This window comes from Seriola dumerili, unplaced genomic scaffold, assembly GCF_002260705.1.
Source record: "Seriola dumerili isolate Sdu_G_001 unplaced genomic scaffold, Sdu_1.0 BDQW01000102.1, whole genome shotgun sequence".
NCBI classification, from domain to species: domain Eukaryota; kingdom Metazoa; phylum Chordata; class Actinopteri; order Carangiformes; family Carangidae; genus Seriola; species Seriola dumerili.
In genome coordinates, this window is record NW_019174357.1 from 1,870 (window position 1) to 18,880 (window position 17,011).

The window sequence follows — 17,011 nt, forward strand, 5'->3', positions numbered from 1 at the left end:
GTCATAAAAACATCATAGTATGGTAAGGCATCAAATGAAATTGTAATGCAAGGCATAAAAATGACAAAAAACGTCATAGTATAGTATGGCACAAAATGTCAAAAAACGTCATAGTATGGTATGGCATAAAATGTCAAAAAACGTCATAGTATATTAAGGCATAAAAGGTCATAAAAACGTCATAGTATGGTAAGGCATCAAATGAAATTGTATTGGAAGGCATAAAATGACAAAAAACATCATAGTATAGTATGGCACAAATGTCAAAAAACGTCATAGTATACTATGGCATAAAATGTCAAAAAAACATCATTGTATATTAAGGCATAAAAGGTCATAAAAATGTCATAGTATGGCAAGGCATCAAATGAAATTGTATTGGAAGGCATAAAATGACAAAAAACATCATAGTATAGTATGGAATAAAACGTCAAAAAAACATCATTGTATATTAAGGCATAAAAGGTCATAAAAACATCATAGTATAGTAATGAATAAAACAATATAGTAGAATAAGGCATAAAAATGTCAAAAAATATCATGGTATAGTATGGCACAAAACGTCAAAAAACGTCATAGTATACTATGGCATAAAATGTCAAAAAAAACATCACAGTATATTCAGGCATAAAAGGTCATAAAAACATCATAGTATAGTAATGAATAAAACAATATAGTAGAATAAGGCATAAAAATGTCAAAAAATATCATGGTATAGTATGGCACAAAACGTCAAAAAACGTCATAGTATACTATGGCATAAAATGTCAAAAAAAACATCACAGTATATTCAGGCATAAAAGTTCATAAAAACTTCATAGTATGGTAAGGCATGAAATGAAATTGTAATGCAAGGCACAAAAATGACAAAAAATGTCATAGTATAGTATGGCATAAAACGTCAAAAAAACATCATTGTATATTAAGGCATAAAAGGTCATTAAAACACCAAAGTATGGTAAGGAATAAAACAATATAGTACAGTAATGCATAAAAATGCCAAAAAATGCCATAGTATAGTATGTCATAAAATGTCAAAAAACGTCATAGTATAGTATGGCACAGAATGTCAAAAAAACATCATAGTATATTAAGGCATAAAAGGTCATAAAAACGTCATAGTATGGTAAGGCATCAAATGAAATTGTATTTGAAGGCATAAAATGACAAAAAACATCATAGTATAGTATGGCATAAAACGTCAAAAAAACATCATAGTATATTAAGGCCTAAAAGGTCATAAAAATGTCATAGTATGTTAAGGAATGAAACAACATAGTACAGTAAGGCATAAAAATGCCAAAAAATGTCATAGTATAGTATGGCATAAAAATGTCAAAAAACGTCATAGTACACTATGGCATAAAATGTCAAAAAAACGTCATCGTATAGTAAGGCATAAAAAGTCATAAAAACCTCATATTATAGTAAGGTATCAAAAGTCATAAAAACGTCATCGTATAGTAAGGCATAAAAAGTCATAAAAACGTCATAGTATAGTAAGGAATAAAAAGTCGTAAAGACGTCATAGTATAGTAAGGCATAAAAACGTCATAAAAACGACAGTATAGTAAGGCATAAAAAGTCATAAAAACGTCATTGTATAGTAAGGCAAAAAAAAAACACCAAAAAACATCAAAGTATAATAAGGCATAAAAAATCATAGTATAGTAAGGTAAATAAACACGAAAAAATCATCATAGTATAGTTAGGTAAAAAACACAGAAAAAACATTATAGTATTGCAAGGCTTATGATTATTATAGTATAGCAAGGCAAAAAACAAAATTCATAATAAAGCATTGCACTCACAAATTAAAGGTTCTAACATGGATTAGAACCCTGAACTATCAGTCTGTGAGGGGAGAGCTTTAACCATTGAACTATCATGCCTCCATTTTAAACAAGCCTTATTTTAGAAAAGCATAGAAATGTAAGATGATAGTAAGGTATAAGAAACAGCAAAAAACATCATAGTATAGTAAGGGAAAAAACAAGTCAAAAAGCATTCTACTACAGTATGGAAAAAAAACGTCAAAGAAGAACCACTGTACTACCGTGCCTCCCAATTAAGAAGTCATATTATACTAAGGCATAAAAACGTCATATAATAGTGAGGCAGCTAACATGGTTAAATAACATCAGTTGTAATTTTTTCTGGTGACGTTAGGTACAACTGTGATATCCTCAAATGACATGAGCCTTCAGATAGCCAGCGCCCTTTCAGTCATTCAAATGTTTGCATGTGTAAATCGTTGTTTTGGAGACATAGCCTCTTGAAGGGCACATTCTAATATGACTTCACTCCAAAAATAGTGTGAACGAGTTCACTCAAATATTGGTAGAGATAATTCAGTCCTCTCAAAATATTGGTAGGGACATGTCCCTACGGTCTATATGCAAGCTTACACCCTTGGTGGAAAATCCCCGTAAACCTCTCGGCCAGGCTTCTCTCATCTTTGACCTCATTCAGCCTCAACAGCAAAGGTCCTCATCTACAGGCTCCTATTGATATGCACATTGCACCCAAAGGCATCAATACTGGATGCACAGATCCTGAGGCCATTGCAGTCACAACAGCTTGCTTTTTCTGCATGCCTACATGTCTGAGTCTTCCAGACTAGATGGTCTTGTGCAAAAGTATGCTGGCAATTAGGCAGCAAAGTGCAGAGATGTCTTCTGGAAAAAAAGGTTTTGCAGCTTATGTTTTTGTTATCACAAGAGGCAAATGCTTCACAAGCACATTGCACAGCTTGGGATTACGATGCTTGGCATTTAGCACTTTACCATTTTTACTCTGAGAAAGATTGATATAGAATATGAATGCTCACTGACATGATGACCCAGCAAAATGGCTGCCATCAGCCTACAGCCCCCTCACCCCTTGTTTCCATTCACACAAACACACACACCCACACAATCGCCATGCCCATGCAGAGTATAGACATACAGTTTTCACTTCCATCCCAGCAGATCATAGAATATGAAGCCATGTGGTGAATGCTATAACTATGTGATTCTTTCCACGTCTGAATCACTCAACAAAGGCGTCATTTCTATTCACACCAAATTTTATTAAAATGTTTTAGCTCAATGCTCTTGGCAACATTTCATAATTATTCAATCAGATTTTTTCTGTTATGAAACAGCCAGATGTGGTTTGCAACTGAGCAGGATTTTTAAAAATTAAAAAAAAAAAGAAAAAAAAAAGTATGTTACCATATGAATTGGCATGGAAGGGGCAGCATATGCAATGGGTTACTTGAAACCTAAAAAAACAAGAGAGGCCAAATCGAACCCTTAAAATTGATGTCTATAACCATCAACCTCTCACTGACTAACTACTGTGCAACTGTGGGTCAAGCAAAGGGAACCACAAAGGGGCTAAAGTGAGGCAGGATATGAACCTTAAAGGGCCATGACAACTTGTTGACTGTTTAACAGCTTCAAAGCCTCTTCAGCCTCATGACCTCAGTCAGGAGTTAACAGACTTAAAAAGAGAGCTCTGGTCTTGATTTCACTGCCTATGAAGTGCTGTCATTTCAAATCATCAATTTACTACTAATGAAAACAAAAGTAAGAATGGCTTTCCCTATTCAGTTACTTTGGAGGTCTGGAACCCACAGTATAATCCAGTATTCCAGAAATTCTTCCATTGTTCAGTGGAATCACTATTACTTGTAGACACTGGAACACTATTCAAAGGTTATGCAGGATGGTCATGACTTTTGAACCCACTCTTTCTGATCTGCAAAGAATTTCTTATGTATTTGTGGATGTTATTCAAAATGTCTTTCCAGTCAAGTTTTTTTTTCAGCGTACAGTTTTAACTCTGTCGATATGTAGGTGACCCCATGACTTGAACTGAAAAATGTAGCAAGTATACAATAAAATGGGTTTATTTCTCAGTGTTACGACCCGGCCTAGGGGAAACCCTGGCGCAACATGACTACTGAGAGACTCCCCTCTTCCCAGCTCCCAAGAACCACCAGTCACAAGGAATTACAGCCCATTAGGGTTAACAGACTGTTAGCAGCAGTAATTAGCAATTTTGTACTAACAATTGATCACATGACTGTGTGAAAGGTGTCTCCCATAGTGATAAACCCACAAAGAAAATCACCCAACTCTACAGTTTCTCAGCTCCTGATTGTAAGGCATTGTTGATTTTCTGGCCTGCCTTTTGTTGACCCCTAAAAGGCCCAAGACTTTAACTGTGTATAAATAAAATACGGTTAATGATATATACATAATGTGATGTATGTATAATAGCAAAACATATTTTAAGATTATTTTAAACAAAATCATTTGCTGAACGGTAAACAGGAATTTCATCACAGTGACAGCGCTATCTATTAGACATGCAAACACAGTATTTAATCATGCAAAAAGCACAAGCAGCAACATGCAGGAACACATTTCCAATTGTATCTCATTTATCCCTTTGTTACAACACTTATCACCTTACAAATAGTGAAGGCCCTGAAGTTGATTGACAGAAACTGATATAGAAACCGACATTATTCATTTGAGTGCTCCTATTGACGTGGAGAGAAACTGCCATTGTTCACTATCACCACAAGACATCCAGTTATCAAAGGCACTTAAGCGTTGAAACATGTATTTCTATTCAATGAAGGCTTGTAGCTACAATGTTGTGTTTGTGTACTAATCAGCTTATCGTAAGTACAAAGGTAAACACAAACATCTGTTTACCACAATGTGTGCCTGTCACCAGAGGTTGCAGCAGTGAACAGAAAATAGGTCTCACTAATGTACAGTATTCAATAGCTTCACATTTGGATTGTTCCTGTAACTGCATCAGTCTGTAATCTATACTGTAGATTTACACACTGGTGCAGTATATGATCTCCCCTAATGATGTTTTTACCTTCCCATTAAATTAAGACTTTGATTATTTCACTCAATCAACCTCTTAGATTCTGATTAATAATTCAATTTATAATAAAAATATTTTTACAATCGACTAAATTTGCTGATAGATGATATATTGCATATACTTTCACATCCACAAACTACAATTGCATCCCTGTTAATTACACTGTTTTAGAACATTTTGTGCTGTCATAAGATTTTTACATTCCTTATTAATTGTACATCATTATAAAGTCAACAAGTCAACAAGGTCACTAAATTTAAGTTGCGTGAATTTGATGAAAACAGCTCTTGAGAGGTTCTTAATGATCAGTTCTGTTGATAATTGTGATCGTTCTCGATGTTGGAAACAGCATCACCCTAGCTGGGCACTTATCTGTTGTTGTTGTTTGTTGTCATTATCATTCAGTGGCAGTAACTTTCTCAGATTGCATCATCAATCAAATGTTGCCTCCACCAATCTTAAGTTGTTAAACCAGCCCAACAGTCAGTGCAGGTATGTCCTCTGGTGGCTACTTGCGAGCCTTTGTCTCATATGAAAGGGATGAAAATGAGGGAGCCGATTAAACAAACGGTGAAATCACCCCCTGAATAAAAAGACCCTTAAATGCTAAAGGCTTGTCATCTTTTTTACAATAGCAGGGATTTAGAAACTAATCTTGTTGTGTGTCAACAGTAATGCATTGTGTCTGTCAATAGAGTACACATTCTGCAGCTTGCAAGGTAATACTGCAGCCTTTTGTATCACTTTTGCTGGGAACAATAGATTTGAAAGATAACTCCCATTGCAATTCACAACTTTTCTCCTGAACCTTCTCTGAACAACTTTGGCTCATGAAGTGATTCGGTTCGTGGCCGACCCTGGAGAGCTTTTCTATTTGGATCCTAGCTACTCCTTTCCTAATCTCAGCAACCTCTGTTGTCTCACTCCATCATCTATTTATGTCCTTTTGGTCCCCATATTTCATCACAACACAGCTCTTTAGTTGTTTTGAAGAGGGGACAATGGTTGTTGCTCAGAGCAAGACAACTGCACTGTGCTGAGCTGTGAAGTGCTGATGTTTGCTCTACAGTGACAACACTATGCCTGGGATGTGTTCAACATATTTTTTATCGTGACACTTTTTAGAAAAGTTGAGGAATATATGAGTGAAATTCTATTACCTATCATGAACACATACTCTAGAGACAACATTATTATTATAACATATTAACATCAGGTAAAAAAAGCACCTTCTAGATGATTCTAATCATCCTAGCTGCTCACATCTTCAGACGTTCACTTTCCAAATTCTGGCATCAACTGGAAAAAAAAAGGAATTCCTCAAAACAGTAGCAATACATTGTGTGTGTAAGTGTGTGTCCACAGTAAATAATGCCTCACAAACTGTTTGTCATTGAAACGCAGAGAACCCGAACCATATGCCGATACAGTACACACAGGTTTTGCATTAGTGTTGTCAACATTCACTTAACTAACTGTTCCAAAATTACTGAAAGTTGAAAAGGCTTCAATTCAAAAATTACAAACTTGAAACAACTGACTACAAATCCACAGCAGCACCCAGTCTGTGGTGGAGTGGGAGTGATAGAGGTCAACGTGGCCCTCGGTGCCAGCCAGGTACCTAAGAAGTAAACACAAGATGTTAGAGCCGAGGGAAAGGTGTGCATGTGTGTGTGTGCGCGTGTGTTGGAAGGCGGAGGGGTACTTGATGTCTCTGTGGGCGTAAACATCACCTGGCTGATTCCAGCACAGTGGGACAGGACAGTATAAATGCACACAGGTATTGGTGAACAAGCATAACAGGAGGACACACCTAAACTCTCTCAATCAGTTGTGAACAAGAAAGGCACAGGAGAGACGGCTCAGCTGGAGATTGCCATTCATCAACCTTTTGCATGTGCATCAAACAACTTTGACTTCTTATCACAAAGGTGAGTTTGGATTGAAGGGTGTTCACTTCACTTTTATCTGTATATTTTTGCAAGGAATGTGGTGAGAACTGTCTCTCAGTGTGAGTGCTTGAGATACAGTTGATTCAATGGAAATAGGATTGTTACTGTGACTGTTTACAAAAAATAAAGAATAAAAATAAAAAATGGAATGGGGCTGCTAATAAACGGATTGGTTCAATTTCCTCTCATAAAGCTGGCTTACACCTCATTAACAAGAGAAAGTATTTGCCACAAAAAAGGCGCTCATTAGAGACTTATTCCAGTAATCTCCCTTTTAAATCAAAAGTACTGCTAAATCCCTGCTCTGGCTGGAATCATGTAACAGTCACAGCACTTTAATAATGCAAATAGTGAAAGTTTCCATTGATTCTCATATAGAATAAGCACCATATATTTGCAGCATTATAATGACTGAGGAAAGAAGTTTTAATAACAGTAATATGAACAGTAACGGCAATTATTGCAACAGAAGCAACACTGTTCCTTAACTATATACTAGCCCACATTTTAGTTGTTTCCACTATAATTGATTAAAAAAGAAAAGAAAAAAAAAGTTATTTGTCAAAAATGTAGTTAAAATTTAGTTCACTTAATTCACAAATGTAAATCTGGTACCAGTAAGGATAGAACAGGCTCAAAGCTTTAAACCCAAAACACCTTTATTGTATACATTCAAAGGGCCTGTGTAATTACATTGGAAACCAAAGGAAAAATACAAAGAAAAAAAGTCTATCATTCTAGCATAATATACAGCGATTGTTAGCCTTTAATTGATTTATTACAATTAAACTGTTTTAACTCTGGTCAACCTTAATGTTCAAATGCTTTGACTCTGAGCCATGATAGTGAACGCACTAAAGCTGTGTGGGTGCTCTTCAGGAGTTCGTCACAGTGGTCATTTCCACTTGTACTCCAACTGCTTGTTTTCTAATGCAAAAACAATAATTTAGAGCAAGTTGCAGTGAGACGTACAATTAAAAGACCTACATACCTGAAATTATTTCAGCACATATCTTGTTACAGTATGAAAACATGCTGATGTAATGATTAGGTGTGGATGGACTAGGTTCACTTCCAAAAGGATTAAAGTTTGCAGGCGAGCTGCAGAGTGGGATTATCAGATTTCTTTTGGATGTGAGCTTTGAGGGCGGAAAACAAAAACATAAACTCGCTGCACTGATCGTTTTGTACTATTTCACACTCACTAACAAGCACGCCATGATCCAAATGGGTAGTTTGCATGACTTGGCAGGAACAGAGGCCATACTTATTTGGAAACCTCTGTGCAGCCAATACTGCCAGTTAACCATCCATCAAGCACCAGACTTACGAGAAGTCGGAGCTTGAATAAAGTCAAAGATTGTTATGTCTGCGAGCAGCTGGCCCTCTGGCAGGGGTTGCCCAAATTATTTTAATGCCACGTTTATTTTTGCTGCGCTGAAACCCTGCAAACAAAGATGATGCTTGTTTTGAGACACTTGCACGGGACTGAAATTCCCAAATCATTTGGTTTATTTGCAGCACTTACGTGTTCTGCTTCAGTGGAAACTTTTGTGTCTCATTACAACTTCAGGTCTTTACAGCAGTGCTGCATCCACTCAGGATTATGGCATTTCAGTGAGGATTAAAACTGCAGTGGGACAGAGCAGCTTGGAACATATGTGACTGTACATAAGTAGAGTGAGACTCAGTCACCATGGGAAGAGGAGTAAAGAACTTCCAGAAGGAAAACAAGGAAGATACTTGCTGTGTACAGAAGTAAGACTGGTGCTCACTATATATAAAACCATAAAAATGCAGTAATGTAATAGCTTTCATGTCAGTTTCAGAGCCATTCTTTGCTTTCTATAGGTGCTAAATATTGCTGCATATAAAATATATCATATTTGTTCTTGGCGCGATATGTGCTTGCCCTCTCCTTTTTTTAAAATCTCCCTTTCAGAACTGGACAGGCAGCATCATTGTGACATTTTGCTGTTTGATTGTAGTGAATTACAGCATTTAAGGAAGACTGACAGTCTGAGAGGGCCTGTCACTGCCTGACTGGTTAAATGATAGAGACTGCGACGCAAAGCCGGGGCCCCATCAACTATATTTGTTATTTGCATTTTTTAGCTCTGATTTTCTTCTATTACACATATTCATAAAGAATTTTTTTTTTGTCTTAATCAGGGTCGCTATAGCGCAGTGGGTCCCCAAGTCAGCTACAGATACAGTCACAAACAGATTATTATTGCTTAGTGTGAAGTTTGCATTAATTTCATTGTATATCTTTCTCACCGCCTCTATATTTTTTCCTATTTTATTGTCTTGTAGGTCGTGGGCTCGTGGAAATGATTGGATCCTTGAACAAACGTATCCAGGACAGTCTTGCAGAGCGAAGAAGCCGCAGGACCAGACTAGTGACCAAAGATGGTCGCTGCAACATTGAATATGGAAACGTCAAGTACAGCAACCACTTTGCCTTCCTGGCTGATTTCTGGACGACTTTTGTGGAGATCCGGTGGCGCTTTGTTCTCTTCTTCTTCATCGCCTCGTTCACCCTCAGCTGGTTCATTTTTGGCCTGCTATGGTACTGGATTGCACGCAGTAATGGAGACCTGACATGGCAAAACCCACCAGTAGACCACACTCCATGTATCGATAATGTTGTAGGACTCACCACGGCGTTCCTCTACTCCCTTGAAACCCAGACAACTATTGGGTATGGTGGGCGAGCACTCACCCCTTTCTGCCCAGGTGCTGTGGCCCTCATCATCATTCAGTCCCTCCTTGGAGCAATTATCAACTGTTTCATGTGTGGAATCATCCTGTCCAAAATCTCTTTGCCCAAAAAGAGGGCAAAGACCATCACATTTAGTGACATGGCTGTAATCAGCCCCAAAAACGGTTCGCTCTCCCTGTCAATCAGAGTGGCCAACCTGCGAAAGACCCTGATGATAGGAAGCCAGATCTACGGCAAGCTGCTAAGAACGACAAACACTCCAGACGGGGAGACGATCATCATGGACCAGGTGAACATTGACTTCATGGTGGACGCTGGGAAGGACAACCTCTTCTTCATATGTCCTCTCACACTCTACCACATCATCGACAAGAGCAGCCCCTTTTTCGAGATGGCAGTGGACACACTCCACAAGCAAGAGTTTGAGCTGGTCGTCTTCCTGGATGGCACAGCAGAGTCCACCAGCTCCTCCTGCCAAGTGCGGACCTCGTTTATTCCTCAGGAAATCATGTGGGGCTACAACTTCTTGCCCATCATCTCCAGAAGCAAGGAGGGCAAGTACAGAGTAGATTTCTCCAACTTCTCCAAGGTGGTGCCCGTAGCTACAGCACATTGCGCCTACTGTTTCCACAACATCAAGGGTCATCATCACCACTCCAAAGATGGAAATGACAACCAGGGCTTTGAGGTGATTGATATCAATGAATCCCCGAATGTCACCAAGATGTGAGACGTGTGGAGACATGTGGAGACATGTGGAGACAATGACTAGCAACAAACTTTAGAAACTGAGGCTGGTTGAGGCATGTATGTCTCAAAGACAAACTCCCAAAGACTCCAAAGGACAAACAGGGTTTCCCCTTCAGGCAGGTGGGGTGACCTAATGGCAGACAGTGCATTGTGCAGCATTTAAATATGAAGTAAAGCAAACCTACTTATTTGTTATTCTTTTGTGTTTAACAGAGATAAGAAAGCAGTCTGTTGGCTAGGACAATTATTGTGAAGTATTTGTATGTAAAACCACACCTGCCACTGTCTACTTGATTGACTGACCAAAAACCTGTTTTCAAAAGGGAGGCCAGGTCATGCAAGATGGTGAAGCTACAATTCAAAAACAGGCAAAAAACCCCCCCAAAAATCTGTTTGAATATACCTTCAGCCTTGCACATCAGGTTTACTGAGTATGGAGAGGCAAAAATAAAAAATAAATAAATAAAAAATTGTCCTGTACATAAATCTTGCAATTACTTGAAGGACCAGTGATTGGGGGGCATACTATTGTCATGGATGATAAAAAGACAAAGTGGTTCAATAATTCATGCTACTGTAGGCTGTCGTACACAAAGAGACACTCAGACTTGAGTCATTACAGTGTTTTAACTATTCAGACACAGAGGCACTATAGCAAAGGATTGGGCTCAGGGGCCAGTCTTTTTAAACAGTGGGTGACGTAATTGTGGTTTTCTTTTTGAGTGAAGACATTGTGAAAGAACAAAGCAGTAAGGAAACACTTAAAATATGGTTGCATTCAGTGCTGACTATAGCATGAAAATCAAATCTGTTTGTAAAGTCTCAGGGGAAAAATACACTGAAATAAAGGCTATTTTTGCATTTAAAAAAATGTCTGCACTGCATTATTATTATTATTGTTATTTGGTGTCTAACGAAGCTGGAACTTCATAGGAGGACTGTTCTCAAAAAGGTCAGGGCAACATAATGACAGGTGCCAACCCTTATCACGGCTTATCATCTATAAACAAAGCGAAGTTGTGACAGCAAACAGGGGCCTAAACACAACAGAGTGGTAGTGTTTGGAAGATGAGAGCTGTTGCTTATTGCCCACTATTTTGCCTGCAGATTCTGAACATGAAACCAGAACTCTCCATTTAGAGAAATAACAGCACATACTGTATGCTAGCATGGAGCTTTGACAGGTTTTGTTAAGGCGGACCTCCCACTACGCCCTCTCTAATGAACTGCATATGCTGAGAGTCCTCTGTGTGTGTCTGCACCCGGGGATGTTGCTGTAGCTAACCACACAGCAATAGGCAAAGCCAGGGTAAAAGATTATGAATATTGACAAATATGTGAAATTACTAAGTAGCATAAAGATGATAAATGCTTCACAGGCATATTTTAATTATAAAGAAACAAGCCCACCTCTGTCTTGATGGCTATTCACTGTGCCTTCTATTTGTGTTTTCATGCTTCTATATGCAAAATAAAAGGGCACTTTGCAAGGCTGTAGCTGTCATCTGACACAGACGCCATGTATACACACTGGTTGTTCAATTACCAACACCTGTCATTTCAAGCTGTGTTCAAAAAGAGAATTAAATGATGCAACCGACAATTAACTTATTAGCATGTTTGTATGAAGGCAAATACTGAGTAGACCTACCTGTAAAGTGATTTTACACCTCATGCTTATATGTAGCCCATCTGCGTGCATGTGTAGTTAACATTGAATGACATTCAGTCGGGATTTGACATTTACATCAGAACAGAAGGAATTGGAGGTCGCGGTGGTAGATGGGTGTATACATGGCATGGGTTTCAGGATCTGTGCCAGTCTATCGTCAGTATTGACACCTTTACTATTTAGAAATGACACAATCATTCCCTGAACTTATCCAAGTGGTGCCAGTTGTCTGAAGGGATATCATCAAGTGGTAACTGGTAAACTAATTTGATTGGTCAAATGATGGTTGATCTATTGATGATCTCACAAGATAAGAAAGAGCAGGTCTGTAATGGTTAAGGTAAAACTAAAAATCTTTTTTTTTTTTTTTTTCTAGACAGCGCCTCCACATCTGGGTCTTTATTGTGTCACTTTCTACAAATAAAGAAATGTACAATTCCCTTGCTCACAGCTTGTGGCCTTGAATAATCTGTTGATTAAAAACCTGATAGAACTGGAAAGGGTATAAACACAGTTAATCATTATTTTAGCAATGACAAAATGGAACTTCTGATCAACATGACAAAAAGCTGGCATCAAGAAAAGAAAGCCTGTAAAAAATGGTGCAGTTTCCTCACCCTTCCTTCCACTGGAAATGATAAATGCTTAAGTTATACTCTCTATTGCTACTTTATCAGGAACAGCCAGCTAAAACTAACACAGTGTAATGTTTATTCTACCTTCATTAACATATGTTGAGTACAGATTAGAAACATCCACATCACGTATAACACCAGTATGACACCATACATTCAACAGCACCACCAACTACAGCCTCTAAAATGACCATCATATTGAATCCAGGCCTCTTGAAAACAATTTCAAACACACACTAAGCATTATAACCTTCATGGAAGCAGGATTTCTTGCATGGCTGTTGTATTATACTGCATTAAGTGCATCTAAAAGACCAGTGAATGAAAACTTGAAAAAGTAAAAGTCAAGTCAAGTCAAAATTTTCATAGTCCCTTGTCATTGTTAGTTTGTGCACAAATTTGATTATATTGTAATCGGATATCAAATCTTTCAAGGATGAACAAGCTAAAGATGCCAAAGTATACACTGAAAAGTGGTCATTAAATTCCAGATTGTTTTGTTAGAATGAATACATGCTTTGTTTTGTTTCTTGTTGCAGATACTAACAAAGCGGGCTTGAGATAAGGAGGCAGAAAAGCAGAAAAGCAGGTTTCTAACCCCCTCTTACCCTCTGCATTTGTAAATACAAGAATACAAGTGTTATCATCATACTATATGGAATAATCAAATGCAACACATTATTACTTAAAGAAACAAATATGCTTTGCAAATGTCTGACGAGTTGCAAGAAATGTCATGAATTTGAGGCAAAAGAATTTTCAACACACCTGAGACAAGTATTGTCCTAAATGTGCTAGTCACTATCAAGGTTGTTGTATTGTACTTTTGTAGATCTGGTTTCTGAAAATGTGCTGCGACTTTGTTTCTACGACACTCTGCTGAAGCCATAGCCAGGCAATGGAAGATGGCATGAGAGGTAAAAACATTTATTTTGTCACATTTTCCTATACAAAAGCCCTTTTCCAAAAGGTATTCATACATTTCAGGAATTACAATAATAATAATAATACACTGGTTAATTGTAAAATTATACACACATACGCACACACACATACACACACACGCACACACATATCTATATATATATATATATTTGATATCCAAAATACATTGCATATACGAAGTAGCACAGATCCCTTTTCATTGTCAATGCTTGTGAAACATGGAAGGGTACATTACAATAATTTCTTTATGCTACAAATTACATGTTCCCTTTTTTATTGTTCTTTTAAAGCTATAGATCTTCATGAGAAGCGGGTTGTGGATATTAATACTGTTTTTGCATAAAATACCTGAAATTCTTTAATGCACAGGAAAAGCTACCAATCTGAGGGCAGTCTGGCATAAAAAAAGTGATTCAAAATGGAAACAAACCATCTTAACCACATGTTGCATAATAGAGGAGAGGAATCCCTGGCTATTGGATTATGATTCAAGCAGGCATTTATGGTTTTGGGAATACAAGAAAATATCTTGTGCATTTAAAGGCATTTAAGATGTTACAACCGAATTTCAGAAACAATAACAACAACAAGACAACAAAAATGTTAAAATGCATTGCCCAAATGTACAGATATAAAAACGCTTAAATGCTGAACACACTACTTAGCAGAAATGGACTCAAAAGGTTTGCATTTTTGACCGAGGTCAACTCGTATTAATTCTCTTGACTTTTTTATACTGTGTCACATATGAAAATAACTCTGCATAATTTATACAGTAAGTTGCTTTAATGCCTAGTTGACTGATGCTTATAAAATAATAAAAAATAGGTCTGACAAACGCACAGCGTTTGCGAATCTGAGGATTTCTTTGTTTCATCTCGTCATACTTTATTGGTTTTGTTCTCTGATAAACTACTTAGTCCCAAGTAATTTATTTTCAAGTGTCCATTCTCAGTTACTCTTAAGGAATACTTTTGCTATAAACAGCTTTGAACACCTGAAGATGGATATGTTTTGATATGATACTATTACATGATGATGATGAAATCCTGACTTGAGATTCATGTGCATTTTGCTGGGCTCTAGATCAGTGAGAAACTAACATTCAAACACACATGCTGCTCTCAAACTAGGATCCAGCCCTTGTAAAAAAAATGCAACTTGACTGTCCACTAACATGACTTACTGCTAAGCCACTTCTCTGTGCTGACCTATACGGTCCTGACTGGCCTACATAGAGGAAGGAGACACCGTGGCAGCCGTTATTGTCAGAGTGCACTTCAAAATCAAAAATTGTCAGATTTCTGGTCAGACGTGGAAATTATTAATGTACTTCACAATACATTTGTAAGCTGTAATGCTGTTTCATCTTTAATGAATAGAAATATATGGTATAAAACAGCAGTTAAGGCATGGCACTAATACTTTGATGGTTAGGGTTTTGGGTCTCATTATGGCACATAGTAAACCACCACATAGTAAAAGTAGATGCACTGTAAGGTATAAAAAAAAAACAAAAAAACAATAACATCCACTTATCAACATTAAGCCTTCAGCTTTGTTATGTAGATAATATCTATATGTTTTAGATTTAGACAGGTGCAGCAACCATGGTCTTATGTTTGAAGGAATTTATTTTCTCCATTAAAAAGTTTTAACAAAATGAAAACATCTGACAAATTTTGATTTTGCTGCAGGGGTATCCCTTTTTACGTGTTTCACAAACCAGAAGACATTCACATTAATACTGACACAGTCCAGCAACAAAACATCTGGAAATGGAATGGCTGAAAGGCAACAACATGGCAAACATTTACTGTAGTAGCCTAGTGTGTGGCCCCCTGAAAACATCTGACCTGGGTTGAATTATTGTTGCAAATGACTTCAATTACATCTTGACTCGGCTTACCCAGCACAAACGACTCAACTGTACACATCGCCCGTCGTGAACTCCACAACAAAACACACAGAAAGCATTTTAAGAAACTGAGTTGACCCAGGTCAGCAAAACATACAGCGCTTCCTTCTGCGGCATTTAACTCTTCTCTAGCCTTCCAGTTTGGAGGATAAATTAAATTGTGAATGGCATATTCCAGTTGCCAAATTTTCATTCAGTGCTGAGAAAAGTCCGTCCCTTTGAGAGCTCTTCCTTATCCAGCGAATTCCAGAAGACTCTCCACACACACATAAAAAGATGCAGATGGACAGACGAGCGGACGAGAATAAGAAACCCCGGACAAGGCTGTTGACAAGCAGAAAAGGCAGATGCTTTAAAGCGTAATGTACATAATGTACTGAGGAGGATGTAGATTGAGACCCATGAATAATAGGCCCATGTCTGGTAAGATAGCAGGGTGAGGAGGCAGACAGACTCGGGTTGTTTCTCCTGTCCTCAGGCTTTGATTTGGGAAGGTTTTGGAAAGGGCACCTGTGGGTGCAGCTTTCAGGAGGAAGGGAAATAAAAAGGCACAGGAAACTCAGACGCACGTCCAAAAAACATAAACAAACAGTTGCTAGTCTTGAAAAGGTAAGTAGTATTCCATTTTGGAGCATAGCATCCAGTTGTTTATAAATTCTTACATATATAAAAAAAAAAGTCCTTCAATTTAATCATCCTTCATTTAGGAGCAAAATTTCTTCAGAGGACAAATGCCTCCATCAATTCAGTCTTCATCGGTTTGGCGTCACTGGGAGTGCAGGTCAGCAATTGTGGACTTTGATGTTGAGAGAGGGGAAGTTTTAGAGGGTGGTGGATGGACAGGAAGGGGTGTTTTAATAGTAACTGCCAAGGTGGGAAGGCACATGGGTGTTAGGGTGGCGGGGAACATTTGGGTTGGGGTAGATGCCTGCAGTGGGCGAGCTCCAGTATGGAGCAGTGGGTCCAAAGAAGTTGGAGGAGGTGACGGGCATGGATGGAGGGTGTGGGGATACAAAGTTGACCTTCTGCTGGTGGGCGTGGTAGGAAGGCACATAGGCTAGGTCCGAGGGGTACTTATACATGGAGGACTCGGTGGGGTGCGGCTGCAGTGCCTGAGCAATGCCATGGAAGTCGAACTTGTAGGCATAACGCTTGCCGTGCACCTTGGTCATGATATTTTTGTCGTAGTAGTAGCGCAGCGCACGGCTCAGCTTGTCATAGTTCATGTTGGGCTTGCTCTTACGCTCGCCCCAGCGCCGCGCCACCTCATCGGGGTCCGTCATCTTGAACTCGCCATTGGTGCCCTCCCAAGTGATGCAGCCGGCATTGGCGCTGTCAGACAGGAGCTCCAAGAGGAACTGCCACAGCTGGATCTGACCTGAACCTGATGGTGGACACACAAAAACACTGGTCAGAGAGAGATTCAGCCTCATCCAACAAAGAACGCAACCAAATACATTATTCATTGTCCACAGCTTGATGTCTCATTATCTGTCCAGTGATGTAAGTAACATC

At 38.4% G+C, this 17,011-nt stretch overlaps 2 protein-coding genes across 5 annotated transcripts in view; one reads left to right on the top strand and one right to left on the bottom strand.

Moving 5' to 3' along the window:
* The first annotated feature begins 6,713 nt into the window (after window positions 1–6,713).
* On the top strand, window positions 6,714–12,386 carry LOC111222538 (ATP-sensitive inward rectifier potassium channel 1-like). Its single transcript, XM_022746303.1, has 2 exons — window positions 6,714–6,830; window positions 9,168–12,386. Exon 2 carries the CDS (start codon window positions 9,185–9,187, stop codon window positions 10,304–10,306), a length of 1,122 nt encoding a protein of 373 aa, XP_022602024.1. The 5' UTR covers window positions 6,714–6,830; window positions 9,168–9,184; the 3' UTR covers window positions 10,307–12,386.
* A 1,158-nt stretch (window positions 12,387–13,544) lies between these two features.
* Window positions 13,545–17,011, bottom strand: part of fli1 (Fli-1 proto-oncogene, ETS transcription factor) — a 31,914-nt gene continuing 28,447 nt past the window's right edge. For all 4 annotated transcript variants that reach the window (XM_022746300.1, XM_022746299.1, XM_022746302.1 and 1 more), the window contains one exon: window positions 13,545–16,880. In XM_022746300.1, coding sequence (XP_022602021.1) covers window positions 16,351–16,880 — 530 coding nt within the window. In that variant the 3' untranslated portion in view covers window positions 13,545–16,350. The remainder of the gene's footprint in view (window positions 16,881–17,011) is intronic.